Source organism: Hoplias malabaricus, chromosome 8 (assembly GCF_029633855.1).
Source record: "Hoplias malabaricus isolate fHopMal1 chromosome 8, fHopMal1.hap1, whole genome shotgun sequence".
Lineage (NCBI taxonomy): Eukaryota > Metazoa > Chordata > Actinopteri > Characiformes > Erythrinidae > Hoplias > Hoplias malabaricus.
Window position 1 is genome coordinate 11,750,228 of NC_089807.1, and position 14,412 is coordinate 11,764,639.

The following is a 14,412-nucleotide window of genomic DNA, read 5'->3' on the forward strand; positions in this document are numbered from 1 at the left end:
ACTTCTGGTTCAGAACTAACCCTGTCCATTCGTGTTTAGCAGCACAGCAATGAAACAGTCACCTGTGAAACAATTTACCACCGCGCTGTGTTCCGGGCCTGGTTCGGCTTTTTAAACCAGTGTGGTTGGTATATGAAAAATTCATACCATAACGAAAATAAAAACAGGTTTGTGGTGTGAACAGTATACCACTCAGCACTACTTTGCGCTTATCAGTAGCCCAGGTGCCCAATCATAGTGAGTCTTCATCAACGCTTCAAGTCACAGGCAATAGGTACGTGTTTATGTGAAGAATGTATATAGCATTTATCAAACACAACAATTACTAACAACAAATGGAAATGAAATTCAATTAACTTATTTTCCTCCATTTTGTGAACCTCCTTCCCTCTATTATTTCACCTAAACACCGAACACGTTTCAGACAACAGACATTGTCCTTGCTTTATGCCCTGTAAGAGTGAGCTAGCATAGTTACAGACCAGTTCCACTAATAATTTCACCTCTAAATAAAGATTACACACACTGTCATTAATGCAAAGCACAAAACATGCACCTTGGCACCCCTTTTCTGGAGGGGGGGGGTCTAGTTGGGTCTATGATGTGCGTGGCTTCTGAATAACTAGTACACAGGGTGTCATTGATGTGAAGCACTGAACAGAGCCTGTGTGAAGCATCTTCTCAAACCTGAGTGAGTGGTGTCCGAGTTAAAAGCCTGGTACACGAGGTACTTTGCATGTATTAAGTACAACGCTTAGCAGTGAAGAATTAAATGCGCCGACAGGGGTCCTCAGAGAGCGCGGAGCAGGCGTGTATTCACTGCCCCCGCCTCTGCGTGTGAACTTCGGGGGCTGGATATATCGCCAGCTGCGCTTCTCTCTTTCTGTCTCTCTCTCTCTATCTCCCTATCTCTCCCCTCCTTCTCCTTAACTCCATCTCTCCCTCCTCCCCCCGTTCTCGGGTTCTCTCTCTCTCTTACCCCCGCAGTCCCTATCGCTCTCTGTGTTGTGTGAGGAGTGAGCGGAGCGGCCGCATCCATGGAGCGCCTGTTCCGCCCGCAGCCTCTTCATTTCGTCCCGTTACAGGCTGCGGTTCTTTAGGGAGAGAAACAGCAGCTGAACGCGACGAACGGTGAGGCGCTGCGCGGTGCTCCGGCTCGGGGCTCTCTCTCGCTTTCTCTCTCCACAACACCGCGTCGGAAACTTTAGTTTTCATTCCTCTCTCGTTCCTTGCGGTTGCCCTCGCCGGCGATGCTGAGTCCGAGGAAGGTGAACGTGAAGAGGAGGAGAAGGAGGAGGAGGGAGCTCCTGGCCGGCCAGCTGTGCTTCATAGGTCTGGTGGTCGCGCTTCTCTCGGGACTGGCGACGGTGGTCCACAACTCCGGTGAGTTCTCGCTTTGTTGCTGTTCAGTTGTGTTATGTCACTGTGCTGAGACCGCGGAAGAGCCCGCGACACAGAGGAGAGAGGTCGGCTAACGGAAAGTTGCGAGCTGCGTTCAAAACCAGCTTAACGTCCGCCCTGAAGAGTGTCAGAAGGAGCCTATTACACCTCGGTTATCGGTCCATTCATTAGTGCGGTGTGGGTAGAGGTGAGGTGAGGTGTAGCTGGTGGTTTGGGACGCAGCCGGCCAGTGAGCTGCTGTCTGCTGGTTCTGAACCCAAGGAAAGTGAGGGCTCTGAAGTGTGAGGGCAGCTGGGCTGCAGACTGAGCCGCTGTTTATTTGAGTGCGGACTCTCCGAGTGAACACGCTGTTTAAAAACAATAGGCCGAATGTGGAAGAAGGTGCAGAGCGTTATAACCGCACATGTGGCTTTAATAAGAGCCCCGGGTTTGTCTCGGCGCTCGCTGTGAACACGCAGAGTCCAGTGGTTTGAATTAACAACGATTATGTCCATGTTTTAGAACAAGATACGGCACTGTGAAGTGAGTGGAAACTAAAGACATTTGTTCCTGCTGTGGAAAAAGATCTGCGGTAACACTGGAGGAATTTGTATGGGATTCCTGTCAGAAACTTGTAGTAGAACATCACAGTTGCATTAGTTTAGTACAGGCCAGAAATACTGCACTTCTTATTAGTATTGTTTGGGTGAATGACAAATGACACTCCTGACTGTAGACAGGGGCATAGGGTTTATACTGATCAGCTATGTATCTGCCCTTTTCTGTGGGATTGTTAATCTGGGTGAAATTGGAATACAACTCTTTCAAAGTAGGACAGCTCGAGTAGCATTATCACTCCTCACTCATTTTTGTGACAAGTGCTAATGCAAACGCTGAGTTGTAGTCACGTGTAAAGTCAACAAAGAAACCACAAGCACTGCTGAGGCACTGTTGAGGCCTATAAACCCACAGTTGCACAGTTCAGCTCAGCAGGGTTTTTGCATGCTCCTTTTCTTGATGTCCAATACATTTTGGTGCCCTGTGATGTGTTGTGTAGTTGTGTGAGACTAATAGAAAATGAGATGTCCACACATGAAGATTAAAACTGGCACTGTTGTTTTGTGTAATGTATCAGAAGAAAATACTTGTTTAGATAGCAGTGAGAAAAAGAACTTAATCCATTTTGATCCAGTCCTGTAACAAACCTCTGCAGAATCTTCAAAATTGGGTGATGTCATGTTGTTATCTGCATGTTTCATCCTCTGAAGGAGTAGAGTATTTGAACTGTTTGAGCATGAAAGCCTACTTCAATAGACTCCTTTTCAACAAAGGGCTTCAGTTTGAAAAAACTTATTTAAAAAATAGTCTGTTTTAAAACAAGAACATTCTGAACATGTCCTGTTATTGGAAAAGGATGAAGGAATATTGTGTGATATCTTGTCTCTTATTGCTGAGTGAATCTTCTAATAGAAGCTTTATGCCTTTGATACAGAATTTCCATCTTCTGTTATTTTTTGCTGCATTCAGCTCCCTGCAATAAGGCAATACGATAATTAGAGTGCTGAATGTTATCTGATTGTCATCTGGAATCATGCCTTTAAAAGCCATCGTCAGCTCCTGTCTTTGATGCCAGCAACACATCTATCTACGCCTGAGTTGCTGCATTTGCAGGCCATGAAGCTGACAGGAGCGTGATGTTATCAAAGACAAAACACATGTTACTATGTCATATTGTGGTCATCCAATAATGGGCACTTCATGTAATGTAGGCGATTATCTGGTTATGTAAACGAATGTGTCATTTCATGTTTTGAAAATGCTGCTTGTTGAAAATGTACAGACAATTTGCAGTTAAATGTGTGGTATATTAGAGGAGATCTCCCTGGTCGTACCGATGGAGAGGAAATGTGTTTGTGTGATGGGCTGGGAGTGTTGTGGACAGTGGACAGTGTCGCAGGCGGCACGGAGAAACGAATGAGAAGTGACTGGGCCGTCAGTTGCTGCTTTGCGCTCACAGAGACGCTCCCAAATTCAGTGCTGCATCTGGGCCAGCTAGTGCCTGCACATGCTGCCTTTGGGCCAGCCTCAGAGAACACTCTTCCCCTAAAAGCCGGGCACATGCCATGGACAAATTCTGTGTCCTTTGTAGCTGTTCTGTTCCGTGTAGCTGCACATCCATGTTCCATGTTCTAAGGTTGTTTTGTCAAGTAGTGGTGGGCATTTGGGAAACATTTTACCATTAGCGTGATACATTTTGCAACTATAATAATATGAATAGCCAATTCGCCTATATGCATGTTGCCATAAAGATTGCGCATAGAAAGGGCTGCACAATTGTATTGATTACATATCAGTATTTTTAGATATTTGCCTTAAGATTGGCATCAGACTAGGGCTGGATATAATGGGCAAAAATTATGTCATGATATATTTCTTAATTTCAGTCCATATGATATACTTCGGAAGGACTGGCGCCCCCTCCAGGGTGTATTCCCGCCTTGAGCCCAATGATTCCAGGTAGGCTCTTGACCCACCGCGACCCTGAATTGGATAAGGGTTACAGATAATAAATGAATGAATGAATGAATGAATGAATGATATACTTCAGTTACTGATTTGAACTAAATAAAATCCACACAGTAACTGCCAAGAATGTCCACAAGGGATGTATGTACCTACAAATTTCTGGAAAATGAAATCGCGAAGTGTATGAAACCTCTTCATGTAAAACTATTTGATGTCCACTCCTTTGTCTTGGTTAACGTTCTCCATAGATAGAGATTTAGTTTAGAGGGCGACAGAGGAGGAGGAGGATGTGTGAGCCTGCTGCCACTGCTGAAAAATCCTAGAGGAAACACTCAACAGAGGCAGTGCCCTCTAATGAATGTTAGTTAGTGACATACTATAAATTATGTACTTTTAAATATTGGAAATGTGATTAAATATTGATGTATTTTAATATATAATTATTGTCCAGCTCTACAGTAGATAGATTTGTTGTATCCTAGATGTCAGGAGCGAGGGGCGGATTGAGGAAGGCGGACGCATTCGCTAAAACACGGGTTCTTTTAATTAAACAGCGGCAACAAGACAAACAGAGATGAACCTAGACATATTAAGCTAAACAACAAGACAGAGAACTGGAATATAACGAAAAGGAGAATAACACTAAACGACAGGACCTCACGGAGAACACGACAAAACAAACGAGAAAGGAGAAACTGTGGAGACAGACGGACAGACTTGAAAACACGACTGACTAAACATGACAAACGAGAATGTGAATCAAAATGTACGACCAACAGGACGTGACACAATAGGGCTTAAATACAGAGACAAACGAGACACACCTGGACAGATAACGAGGACGGGTAACACATGACACGGACGAGGAGCCGGAACAAAGGCGGAGACTCGAACATAAACAAAACGGAGCCATGTGCAAATAAAGCACATGGCGGGGACAACAAACTGACAGGACGAAGGCGTGACAGATGCCCCCCCCAAGAACGCGCAACTCCTGGGCGCGTACTCCTAAACCCCCCAGGAGCTGGCACAGGAGAGGGCACGGAAAACAAGACAGGACAACAAACCAACGGGTGACAGGACTCAGGACAGGACGGGAACAGACACAGGAGCTGGGGACACGACAGGACCGAATATACTAGACGGGACATGGGACATGACAGGAGACTGACAAAGGGGGGCCACAAGAGACGAGAACGGACTGGACAGGACAGGAGTGGACACATGGGAATTGACGGGAGACTGGACTGGAGACAAGACAGGGGACTGAACGTGGGACGGATACGGAGACTGGACACATTTGGGGACAGAAGACTGGACATGAACAGGGGACTGGAATGGAGACGGGACTGATGACAGGACCGGGTGCTGGGACTGGACGGGAGCAGAGACTGGTGACAAGACACTGGACAGGATAGGAACATTAGACTGGACAGGGGTATGTGACTGGACAGAAGACAGGACAGGTGACATGACACTAGACGGATACGGAGACTGGACATGAGACAGGACAGAGGGTTGAAACGGGGACTGGACAGGACTAATAGGAGACTGGACATGAGACTGGACAGGGGTCTGAAACAGAGACTGGACAGGACTAACAGGGGACTGGACATGAGACTGGACAGGAGACGGGACAGGTGACTGAACGCGGGATGGATACCGTGACTTGACATGTTTGGGGACAGTGGACTGGACAGGAGACGAGACAGAGGGTTGAAACAAGGACTGGACAGGAGACGGGACATAGGGTTGAAATGGGGCCTGGACAGGACTAACAGGGGACTGGACATGTTTGGGGACCAAAGACTGGACATGGGCAGGAGACAGGACAGGGGACTGGAATGGAGACAGGACCGAGGGTTGAAACGGGGACTGGAGAGGAGACGAGACTTGAGACTGGACAGGGGGTTGAAACATAGACTGGACAGGGCTGACAGGGAACTGGACAGGACTCACAGGAAACTGGACTGGACTAGGTAGGGGAACAGGGACCAAGACATTCAGGGGGACAGACACAAACACAGTGACAGGGACCGGGACAGACACAAAGGCAGAAACGGGTACAGGGACAAGGACAGAGACGGGAACCAGGACAGGGACAGACAATGGAACCAAAGTAACAGGGGGGTGCCCAGGACTGGCTAATGTCTGTGTGGCAGTCTGAGGAACCAGCCTGGGCACAGTTCTGGGGATCGGCCCTGAAGTCCTTCGGGCCGACCTACGGACATGGACAGGGGAGGCCGTAGCCACAGTCACGGGGACAGGAGCGGCCGTAGCCACAGTCACGGGTACAGGAGAGGCCGTAGCCACAGTCACGGGTACAGGAGAGGCCGTAGCCACAGTCACGGGTACAGGAGAGGCCGTAGCCACAGTCACGGGTACAGGAGAGGCCGTAGCCACAGTCACGGGTACAGGAGAGGCCGTAGCCACAGTCACGGGGACAGGAGAGGCCGTAGCCACAGTCACGGGGACAGGAGAGGCCGTAGCCACAGTCACGGGGACAGGAGCGGCGGGAGCCGCCATAGTCACGGGGACAGGAGCGGCGGGTGCCGCCATCACCGAGACAGGGGAACCTGCAGCGACGTCGTCCTCGGAGGCAGGGGAACCTGCAGCGACGTCGTCCTCGGAGGCAGGGGAACCTGCAGCGACGTCGTCCTCGGAGGCAGGGGAACCTGCAGCGACGTCGTCCTCGGAGGCAGGGGAACCTGCAGCGACGTCGTCCTCGGAGGCAGGGGAACCTGCAGCGACGTCGTCCTCGGAGGCAGGGGAACCTGCAGCGACGTCGTCCTCGGAGGCAGGGAAGCCTGCAGCGACGTCGTCCTCGGAGGCAGGGAAGCCTGCAGCGACGTCGTCCTCGGAGGCAGGGGAACCTGCAGCGACGTCGTCCTCGGAGGCAGGGGAACCTGCAGCGACGTCGTCCTCGGAGGCAGGGAAGCCTGCAGCGACGTCGTCCTCGGAGGCAGGGGAACCTGCGACGTCGTCCACGGAGGCAGGGGAACCTGCGACGTCGTCCTCGGAGGCAGGGGAGCCTGCAGCGACGTCGTCCTCGGAGGCAGGGGAGCCTGCAGCGACGTCGTCCTCGGAGGCAGGGGAGCCTGCAGCGACGTCCATGAAGACTGAAGAACGTGCGACGACGTCCACGGAGGCAGATGAATCTGCGACGTCGTCCACGAAGACTGGAGAGGCGCGTGTCGCGCTCACGAAGATAGGCGCGGCTGGAGGTGCCGCGCTCTCGAGGACAGGCGCAGCTGGAGGCGCCGCGTTAACTAAGACAGGCGCGGCAGGAGGCGCCGCGTTAACGAAGACAGGCGCGGCAGGAGGAGCCGCGTTAACGAAGACAGGCGCGGCAGGAGGAGCCGCGCTCTCGAGGACAGGAGTTCGTGCTGCTCGCCGGGCTCGCGCTGGAGCTGTAAAGGGTTTAGGGGGTTTCACAGGCGCACCCATCAGATCACCTCGAGGTGCGCCCCTGTTAGCCTCAGGCCTCAGAGGTACGGAGGTGAGGCTAACAGCCCCTACCCTTAACGCCCCCCCAAAAATTTCCCCGGACCTGAGGGGGTAATCCTCCGTCGAGGGGGGAACTCCAGCACGGTTCTTCCGCCGACTCTTTCGACTCCCGCTGGCGCAACGACTCGATTCCCGAGTCGACTCCACCGCTATAGGATCCGGAACAGCGCCAGGCAGGAGCTGGAGCCGGCGACTCCATTCCGAGGCCGCTTTCAAAGCCTCCCCCACAGGATCTTTGGGGCCTGTGCGGAATGGAGTCCGGCGAACGGCACACCCCTTGAGGTAGTAATCCGCGCTAGCTGCGTCCTTGTGGTCGTACATTCTGTCAGGAGCGAGGGGCGGATTGAGGAAGGCGGACGCATTCGCTAAAACACGGGTTCTTTTAATTAAACAGCGGCAACAAGACAAACAGAGATGAACCTAGACATATTAAGCTAAACAACAAGACAGAGAACTGGAATATAACGAAAAGGAGAATAACACTAAACGACAGGACCTCACGGAGAACACGACAAAACAAACGAGAAAGGAGAAACTGTGGAGACAGACGGACAGACTTGAAAACACGACTGACTAAACATGACAAACGAGAATGTGAATCAAAATGTACGACCAACAGGACGTGACACAATAGGGCTTAAATACAGAGACAAACGAGACACACCTGGACAGATAACGAGGACGGGTAACACATGACACGGACGAGGAGCCGGAACAAAGGCGGAGACTCGAACATAAACAAAACGGAGCCATGTGCAAATAAAGCACATGGCGGGGACAACAAACTGACAGGACGAAGGCGTGACACTAGAAGAGCAGTATATGGAGCCGAAGGCAGGGCTGTACCCCTGTGCTAAAATGTATACATTTTATTCAACATAATTCATTTGAAACCTGATAAAAGTAAATGTTATGCCTTTGTATAATGTTATCTATAAGATCTGTATTATAATTGGCAGATGTGTGCATGAAAATAGGCATAGATTTTCCCATATTGATGATTCTCTAATACTGAGTCCTGTTGAACTGGGCATAGTGCAGTGAGTGAAATACTGATTAAAAAATTGTTGTATTTATAGTTGGCATTTTTGTCAAAATGTGGCACTGTGAGTGAATTTTGTCTGTGAGCCAAAATATTGAAATGCATATTGTGTATCATTTAAAACATAACCATTATCATATGATATGACTTTATTCTTTTCCATGTTGTCCACCCATAAATTGGAAGGGTTTTTTTTTTTGAGGTTGTGTAGTTTTTGTCTACATTCACTTTGTTTTTCCACTGTTCCTTTCCATCCCCCACTCATTTCTTTCGCTCCTGTTAGCGTTCTCTCTCGGACATGGGTAATGCTGCTGTGGAGCGCAGCTGCACTCAGGTACTTCCTCCTCACACACCACTGCATCCATCAGAGGAGTGAACACACAGAAAGAACGAGAGAGAGAAAGTGTACAGTCCGCCTGTCTGCTGTGATTTTTCACATTAAATCCTTTTGGTGTGGCCAATTTGGTTGGTCTGCACTGGATAACAATGTCAAGGACGAGGGAAGCAGGTGTAAGAGCAGTCCAGAAAAATATACTGTAGACATGCCTGAGATATAGCCTAGGAAAGAGTGCTTTTAACTAGATGAAGGAAAGCATCTCAGGACATTGGCATGCCATTGGAGAGTGGAGATTTTAAAAAAGTGGGGTTTTTAAGAGGGTGATTTACTCATTCATTAAACATTCAGAAAGAATATATGTTAGAAATCTGAAATAAAAAGCAGAGAAATATAAAAAACTATTACACATTTATTGGCCCGGTCTCCTGAGAATAAGATTAAAAGAAAGCTTCAGCCTTTGTGTAGTTAAAAGCAGAGACACATTTCTTTTGAAAAATGTGGCTTTGTCCCTTGAGAGGGCTAGGCAAGCTTGACGGATATTTGGTCGGTTACCTGTTCTCTCTCTCTCTCTCTCTCTTTCTCTATCTCTCTTTCATTTTTTCCTTATCACCTCATTCATCATTTGCACTGGCCGACTCCTTACCCAGTCTCCACTTTATTATTTTAGCTAGTTTTACACCATGCTGGGCCACTAGCGTGACAGCCAGCCAGTCCTAGATGAATGACTTCAGGTGCCATTCGGTCCTGATGGCACTTTAGAGCCACACAGAGAAATAGAATGTTTGGAGTAAGTCATCACTGTTGGGAGAAAAAAGGTATTTCACCTTTTTTTTTTTCTTGAATTGAGCAGTCCTCGTCTGAAGTAGGGCTGTGGAGTGCGACATTATTTCTGCCCATGCCTTGAGAAATCAATCCAGCTTGAATACAAAGCAGATCAGAACATTGCTTGCTCCCCTGTGTTGTTTAACCTTCCAAATCTTTTGTCTTTGTACGGCTGAATGTTGTAGTCAATTATGAAATTCATGAACTATTCCCACTACAGTGTGTGCAGTATTAAACTACATTTCCCAACTGATCCAGCCTATTGACACTGACCAGTGAAAGAGGTTAAATTCTAGTCTTTATGGTAGTTGAAGTCTAATATATTTTTGAGAATTCACTGACAGTATTAAGCTTAAAAGTTATGAATAAATAGCAGTAGACACTCACTTCCCATTATATCTATGACTACAAACACATGCTTGAGCTGCTGATGGGGTTGTGTTCCAAAGATGCACACAAAAGCTGCTGTGCATTGTACCAATTCCTGTTAAATAAAATTAAAATATTTTATTGATTATTGGGATTAAAACATTTTAGAGGTATTATTATGGACCATTTTCTCTGTGTTACATCTCTTGGCTGCAGCATTTTCTATCATTTATGCTACATGCTCACAAAGTCTGTCTAGAGCCCTGTGAAGTATTGTGACTGTGGAAATGTGTTAAGACTGGACTTGTGTACAGGGCAATGTATTGAAGTTATTGATTTGTGCATTTAATGGCATCTGTATTTTCTGCCTCGGCATCATGTGCCAACAGTTAGACTTGGCTTGAATGGTTTCTAACAATTGTTGGAGTTCTAGAGAACGTTGTGTGTCTTGATGAACATCACTTTAACCTTCTGAACTGAGCAGGCTTCAGATTTACCTGCGTTGCTACTGCTATGTATAAAATCTATTCTGTCAGCTCAAAAAACGTTGACTCAGTGGTTCTAGCCATTGCTATAACTCTTTGAATGGAGCCAATGGTCCTTTGTCTATAGAATACTATCCACTAAAACAGCCCCTGTATTCATCCAACAAAACAATCGTCCTCTCCGGCCTCCTCAAATGGATAATCATCAATGATTCTCTTTGAAACTTTGCCCTGTCAAATAGTGGATTCGAACCAAGAGCCAGTACTAAATTCTGAGTGCGTAGGCTGTGTGCTGATGAGCCACATTACTGTGCTCACTTTGGAATGTGTTTGCGGTGATTGAAGGCAATCAAGTTATTTGATTCGTGGAAGAAATGCAAATAATGATTCTACTGTCAGAACGCTGGCAACTGCATGCCTCATCCAGACGCAGATTACAGAAATCAGCGACATTATTTTTGCAAAAGCAAAACCCAGGAATGCATAACTGACCTGGGGGAAAAGATTCCAGTTTTGTATGTATTGATAGTGTGGGGCTAGTTTAGTCTTATTACAAACGTTACACGCTGGGCCATTAGCTCTGTTGGTTAAACTAATTCAGAGTTTAATGGTAAAGATGTGTTTTGAAAAGCTTCTGTACACTAGAAATGTAATGGTCATCAGATGCTTTTCTCTGTACCATGTAATTTTAACCAGTACTGTCATGCTCAATACAAGTTTTAGAGTCAAAGGTTGAGGTTTCGTTAGCAGCCAGTCTTGGTTGAATTATATTAAGATTATATCTGAATATAGCTACTACACAATATTTTTGCTGGACAGGTTTTAGGACAGCCACAACTAACTCTTCTCTAAGTGTCTCAGCTTGTTACTATAACCCATTACTAACACCTACACAAGTACTATTTATACTAGAGGGCTATCTGTGTGGTTACGACTTCTGCCGCTACAACAACCAGGTGGCACATTTGCCTATTTTCCAGTGCACCAAACAACAACATTACACACATGGCAACTAAAGTGCAGAGCTGGTGTGGCTGAAGTGGTCACCTGCCTTCAACCCCGCCACTCCCAACCCCCTCATATTTCACTGACAAAGCTTGTACTATACTGTTAATATTTGGTGATTTAATTGTGCTTCAAATATAGAAACATCCATCCATCCATCCATTATCTGTAACCGCTTATCCAATTTAGGGTCGCGGGGGGTCCAGAGCCTACCTGGAATCATTGGGCGCAAGGTGGGAATACACCCTGGAGGGGACGCCAGTCCTTCACAGGGCAACACAGACACACACACATTCACTCACACACTCACACCTACGGACACTTTTGAGTCGCCAATCCACCTGCAACGTGTGTTTTTGGACTGTGGGAGGAAACCGGAGCACCCGGAGGAAACCCACGCGGACACGGGGAGAACACACAAACTCCTCACAGACAGTCACCCGGAGCGGGAATCGAACCCACAACCTCCAGGTTCCTGGAGCTGTGTGACTGCGACACTACCTGCTGCAAATATAGAAACAGAGTGTGGGATTTACTTTGGTTTTTATGTGTTTACATTTGACTTTATGTTCAGTGTCGTCCTGACTAAAGTCAAAGCATGTAAGAACAACAGACAGCATTCTTCTGTTGCTTGGTTGGCCTCAGTGTTTAGGTTCTCCATGCTGCTTCCTTGTAGGAAATTGGTTGGGGCAGAATCATGTGACTGCATGTGCAGTAGTATGGTTTTAAAGAAACACTCTATGAATGCACACTCTATGAATGTCCAGCCCTAGTTTACACATTTACAAATACAGCCCTAGAACAACATAAAACCTACTGTTCAGAGTGATGATGAACAATAATACAGATTAAAAATAACATTATGATCACCTACATGTTGCTGCACACACTGAGAATGATCCACCACTGATATATTATTTTGTGGCGGTCATATGGGGTCCTGACTATTGAAGAACTGTGAAAGGAGCAAACAAAATATGTGAAGGAACAGATGGACTACAGTCTGTAATTGTGGAACTGCAATGTGCAAAAGTCTGGTCAGTGGAGCTGAGAAAATGGACAATGAGGGCAGATACAAGGCGTTTCTCAGTTTTGGCAGATTTCTGTCATTCTGACCTCAGTTTCTCAAGAGTGAACTGTGAATTTCACTCTGACTACACCTGCGACTTCCCTTACAGCAATGTAGCTACTACTACTACTACTACTACTTACTACTAGCACACCATCATTAATATGACAACTGCTACCTGCTGTAACTAACATTATGACTAACACAGCTGCCGTTAGCGTCATTACCACTAATTCTACTGCCTGCTGTTAGTTCTGCTATTACTAGTATGACAGCTATTACCATCACTACCGTTACTGCTACTACTACTACTGCTACATCTACTACTAATAATGAAAATAACAATGGAATTCTTATTTACATAAGAATTTTAAAGCATTTCACTTGCAGCCTGCAGTTCTGTTCAGTTAAAATGAAGAAGAGCATATTATCTGTAGTCATGGAATATTAAATCCTAGGGCTTCAGTAAACTTTATTGCTAGTAGGAAAAAAAATGAAACATAGTCACTACTTCAGTGAAAGTACAGCTGAAGATCAGGAGAGTGTAGAGTTCATAAAGAAAGGATCAAGTGGGTTAAATGAGAGACTGTCCATTTTACTGAAGAATAAAAACAACCACCCTGCTGATGCATACGGAGCAGAGCTCTTTGTTCTTAAGCTGACCATGGCCGTTTTTGTGTGATGTTTATCTGCGTGTGTGTTTGGGAGGGGTAGTAGCTGGCACTTCTTATGCACGTTTGAAGCTAGAATAGATAAGGAAATTTAATGAGAGGTCAGTTGGCCAATATGTGAATAGGAAAGGTAATTAAACACTGGTATATATTTTTCCATGGTTTCTGATAATAGACTTGTCCTATTTAGTGTCATCTTAATTTAGCTGCTTCTTATTCTGGAACCCACAGGATGCTTTAGCAGAGAGGCTCTTTGGCCCCTGAGCCGGTGATCAGGTGAGAGAGAGGAGGAGGAGACGAGGGGTTTTCTATCTGCAGGGCTGCTGGACTCCTCTTCGCGTCTCTACCTCAGTGGCTCTGACTCTCTCCACAGCTCGTTAATTCAGGAGAGAGGGGACGTCCTACATACCTTTCCTACCCTCTATATATAGTGCACCCTAAATGTCCTCATTAGAGACATGATTTATGATGCCCCCGCATCCCGCCCACTTTTCGCCAGTGCAGAGACAGGAGTGGATTGGGCTCCTTGCTGCATCTGTTTATGAAGTTTGTAGCAGCCAGCAGCTGGGGCTTACACCCCAGAGAGCACAACAAATGCCTCGGATCCAACCTGGAGCTCTGGCTGCAAACTTCTGTGATTTGCTCAAAAACAAAAAAAAAAAAAAAAGTATAACTTCTTAGCATCGATTGGAACGGTCAGGCGAGAGGATGAATTATTATGTGTTTGTTTTGGATATGGCTGATATACAGGGAAAAAAATCAATAGTGTAATCTTGCTGTTGAGGCCTTATCTGTTGGAGTGCCTGCGAAATCTGTGACTATTCGTTGACATTGTTTTTACCTAAGGCTGAATCATCATCTGTTAATCTCTGATTCTTAGTATGTCAAATTTATCACCAATAAGAATGGGAAGCATGGGGGAAAACAGATGTATCTCCAATATGTTAACTTCAGAGGACAAGGCAAAAACTATCATTCAGTTTAATCCAAGCTAGTGTAAAGAGATTTTATTACAAGTTGTTCCAGACCATTTCTATTTGTCCATCTGTTGTGAAACTTTTACACAGTTTAAAGAGCTGTTGGTGTGTTTAAATGATGTAGATACATAGAAATACATGGCTTCATTTGGACAGTGACAATGGCATTTGATTTAAATGAGTTTGCTCAAATAACTAATTGAGGGAAAAAAAGCTCTTCAG

The 14,412-nt window shown here is 46.4% G+C and overlaps 1 protein-coding gene across 2 annotated transcripts in view; it reads left to right on the forward strand.

The window, feature by feature from the left end:
- The first annotated feature begins 1,060 nt into the window (after positions 1 to 1,060).
- slc24a3 (solute carrier family 24 member 3) overlaps positions 1,061 to 14,412 on the forward strand; it is a 92,729-nt gene continuing 79,377 nt past the window's right edge. For both annotated transcript variants that reach the window (XR_010804078.1, XM_066679447.1), the window contains exon 1: positions 1,061 to 1,383. Coding sequence is in view for 1 of the 2 variants with exons in the window: in XM_066679447.1 (XP_066535544.1) it covers positions 1,251 to 1,383 (133 nt within the window). In the remaining variant the exon portion in view is untranslated. The remainder of the gene's footprint in view (positions 1,384 to 14,412) is intronic.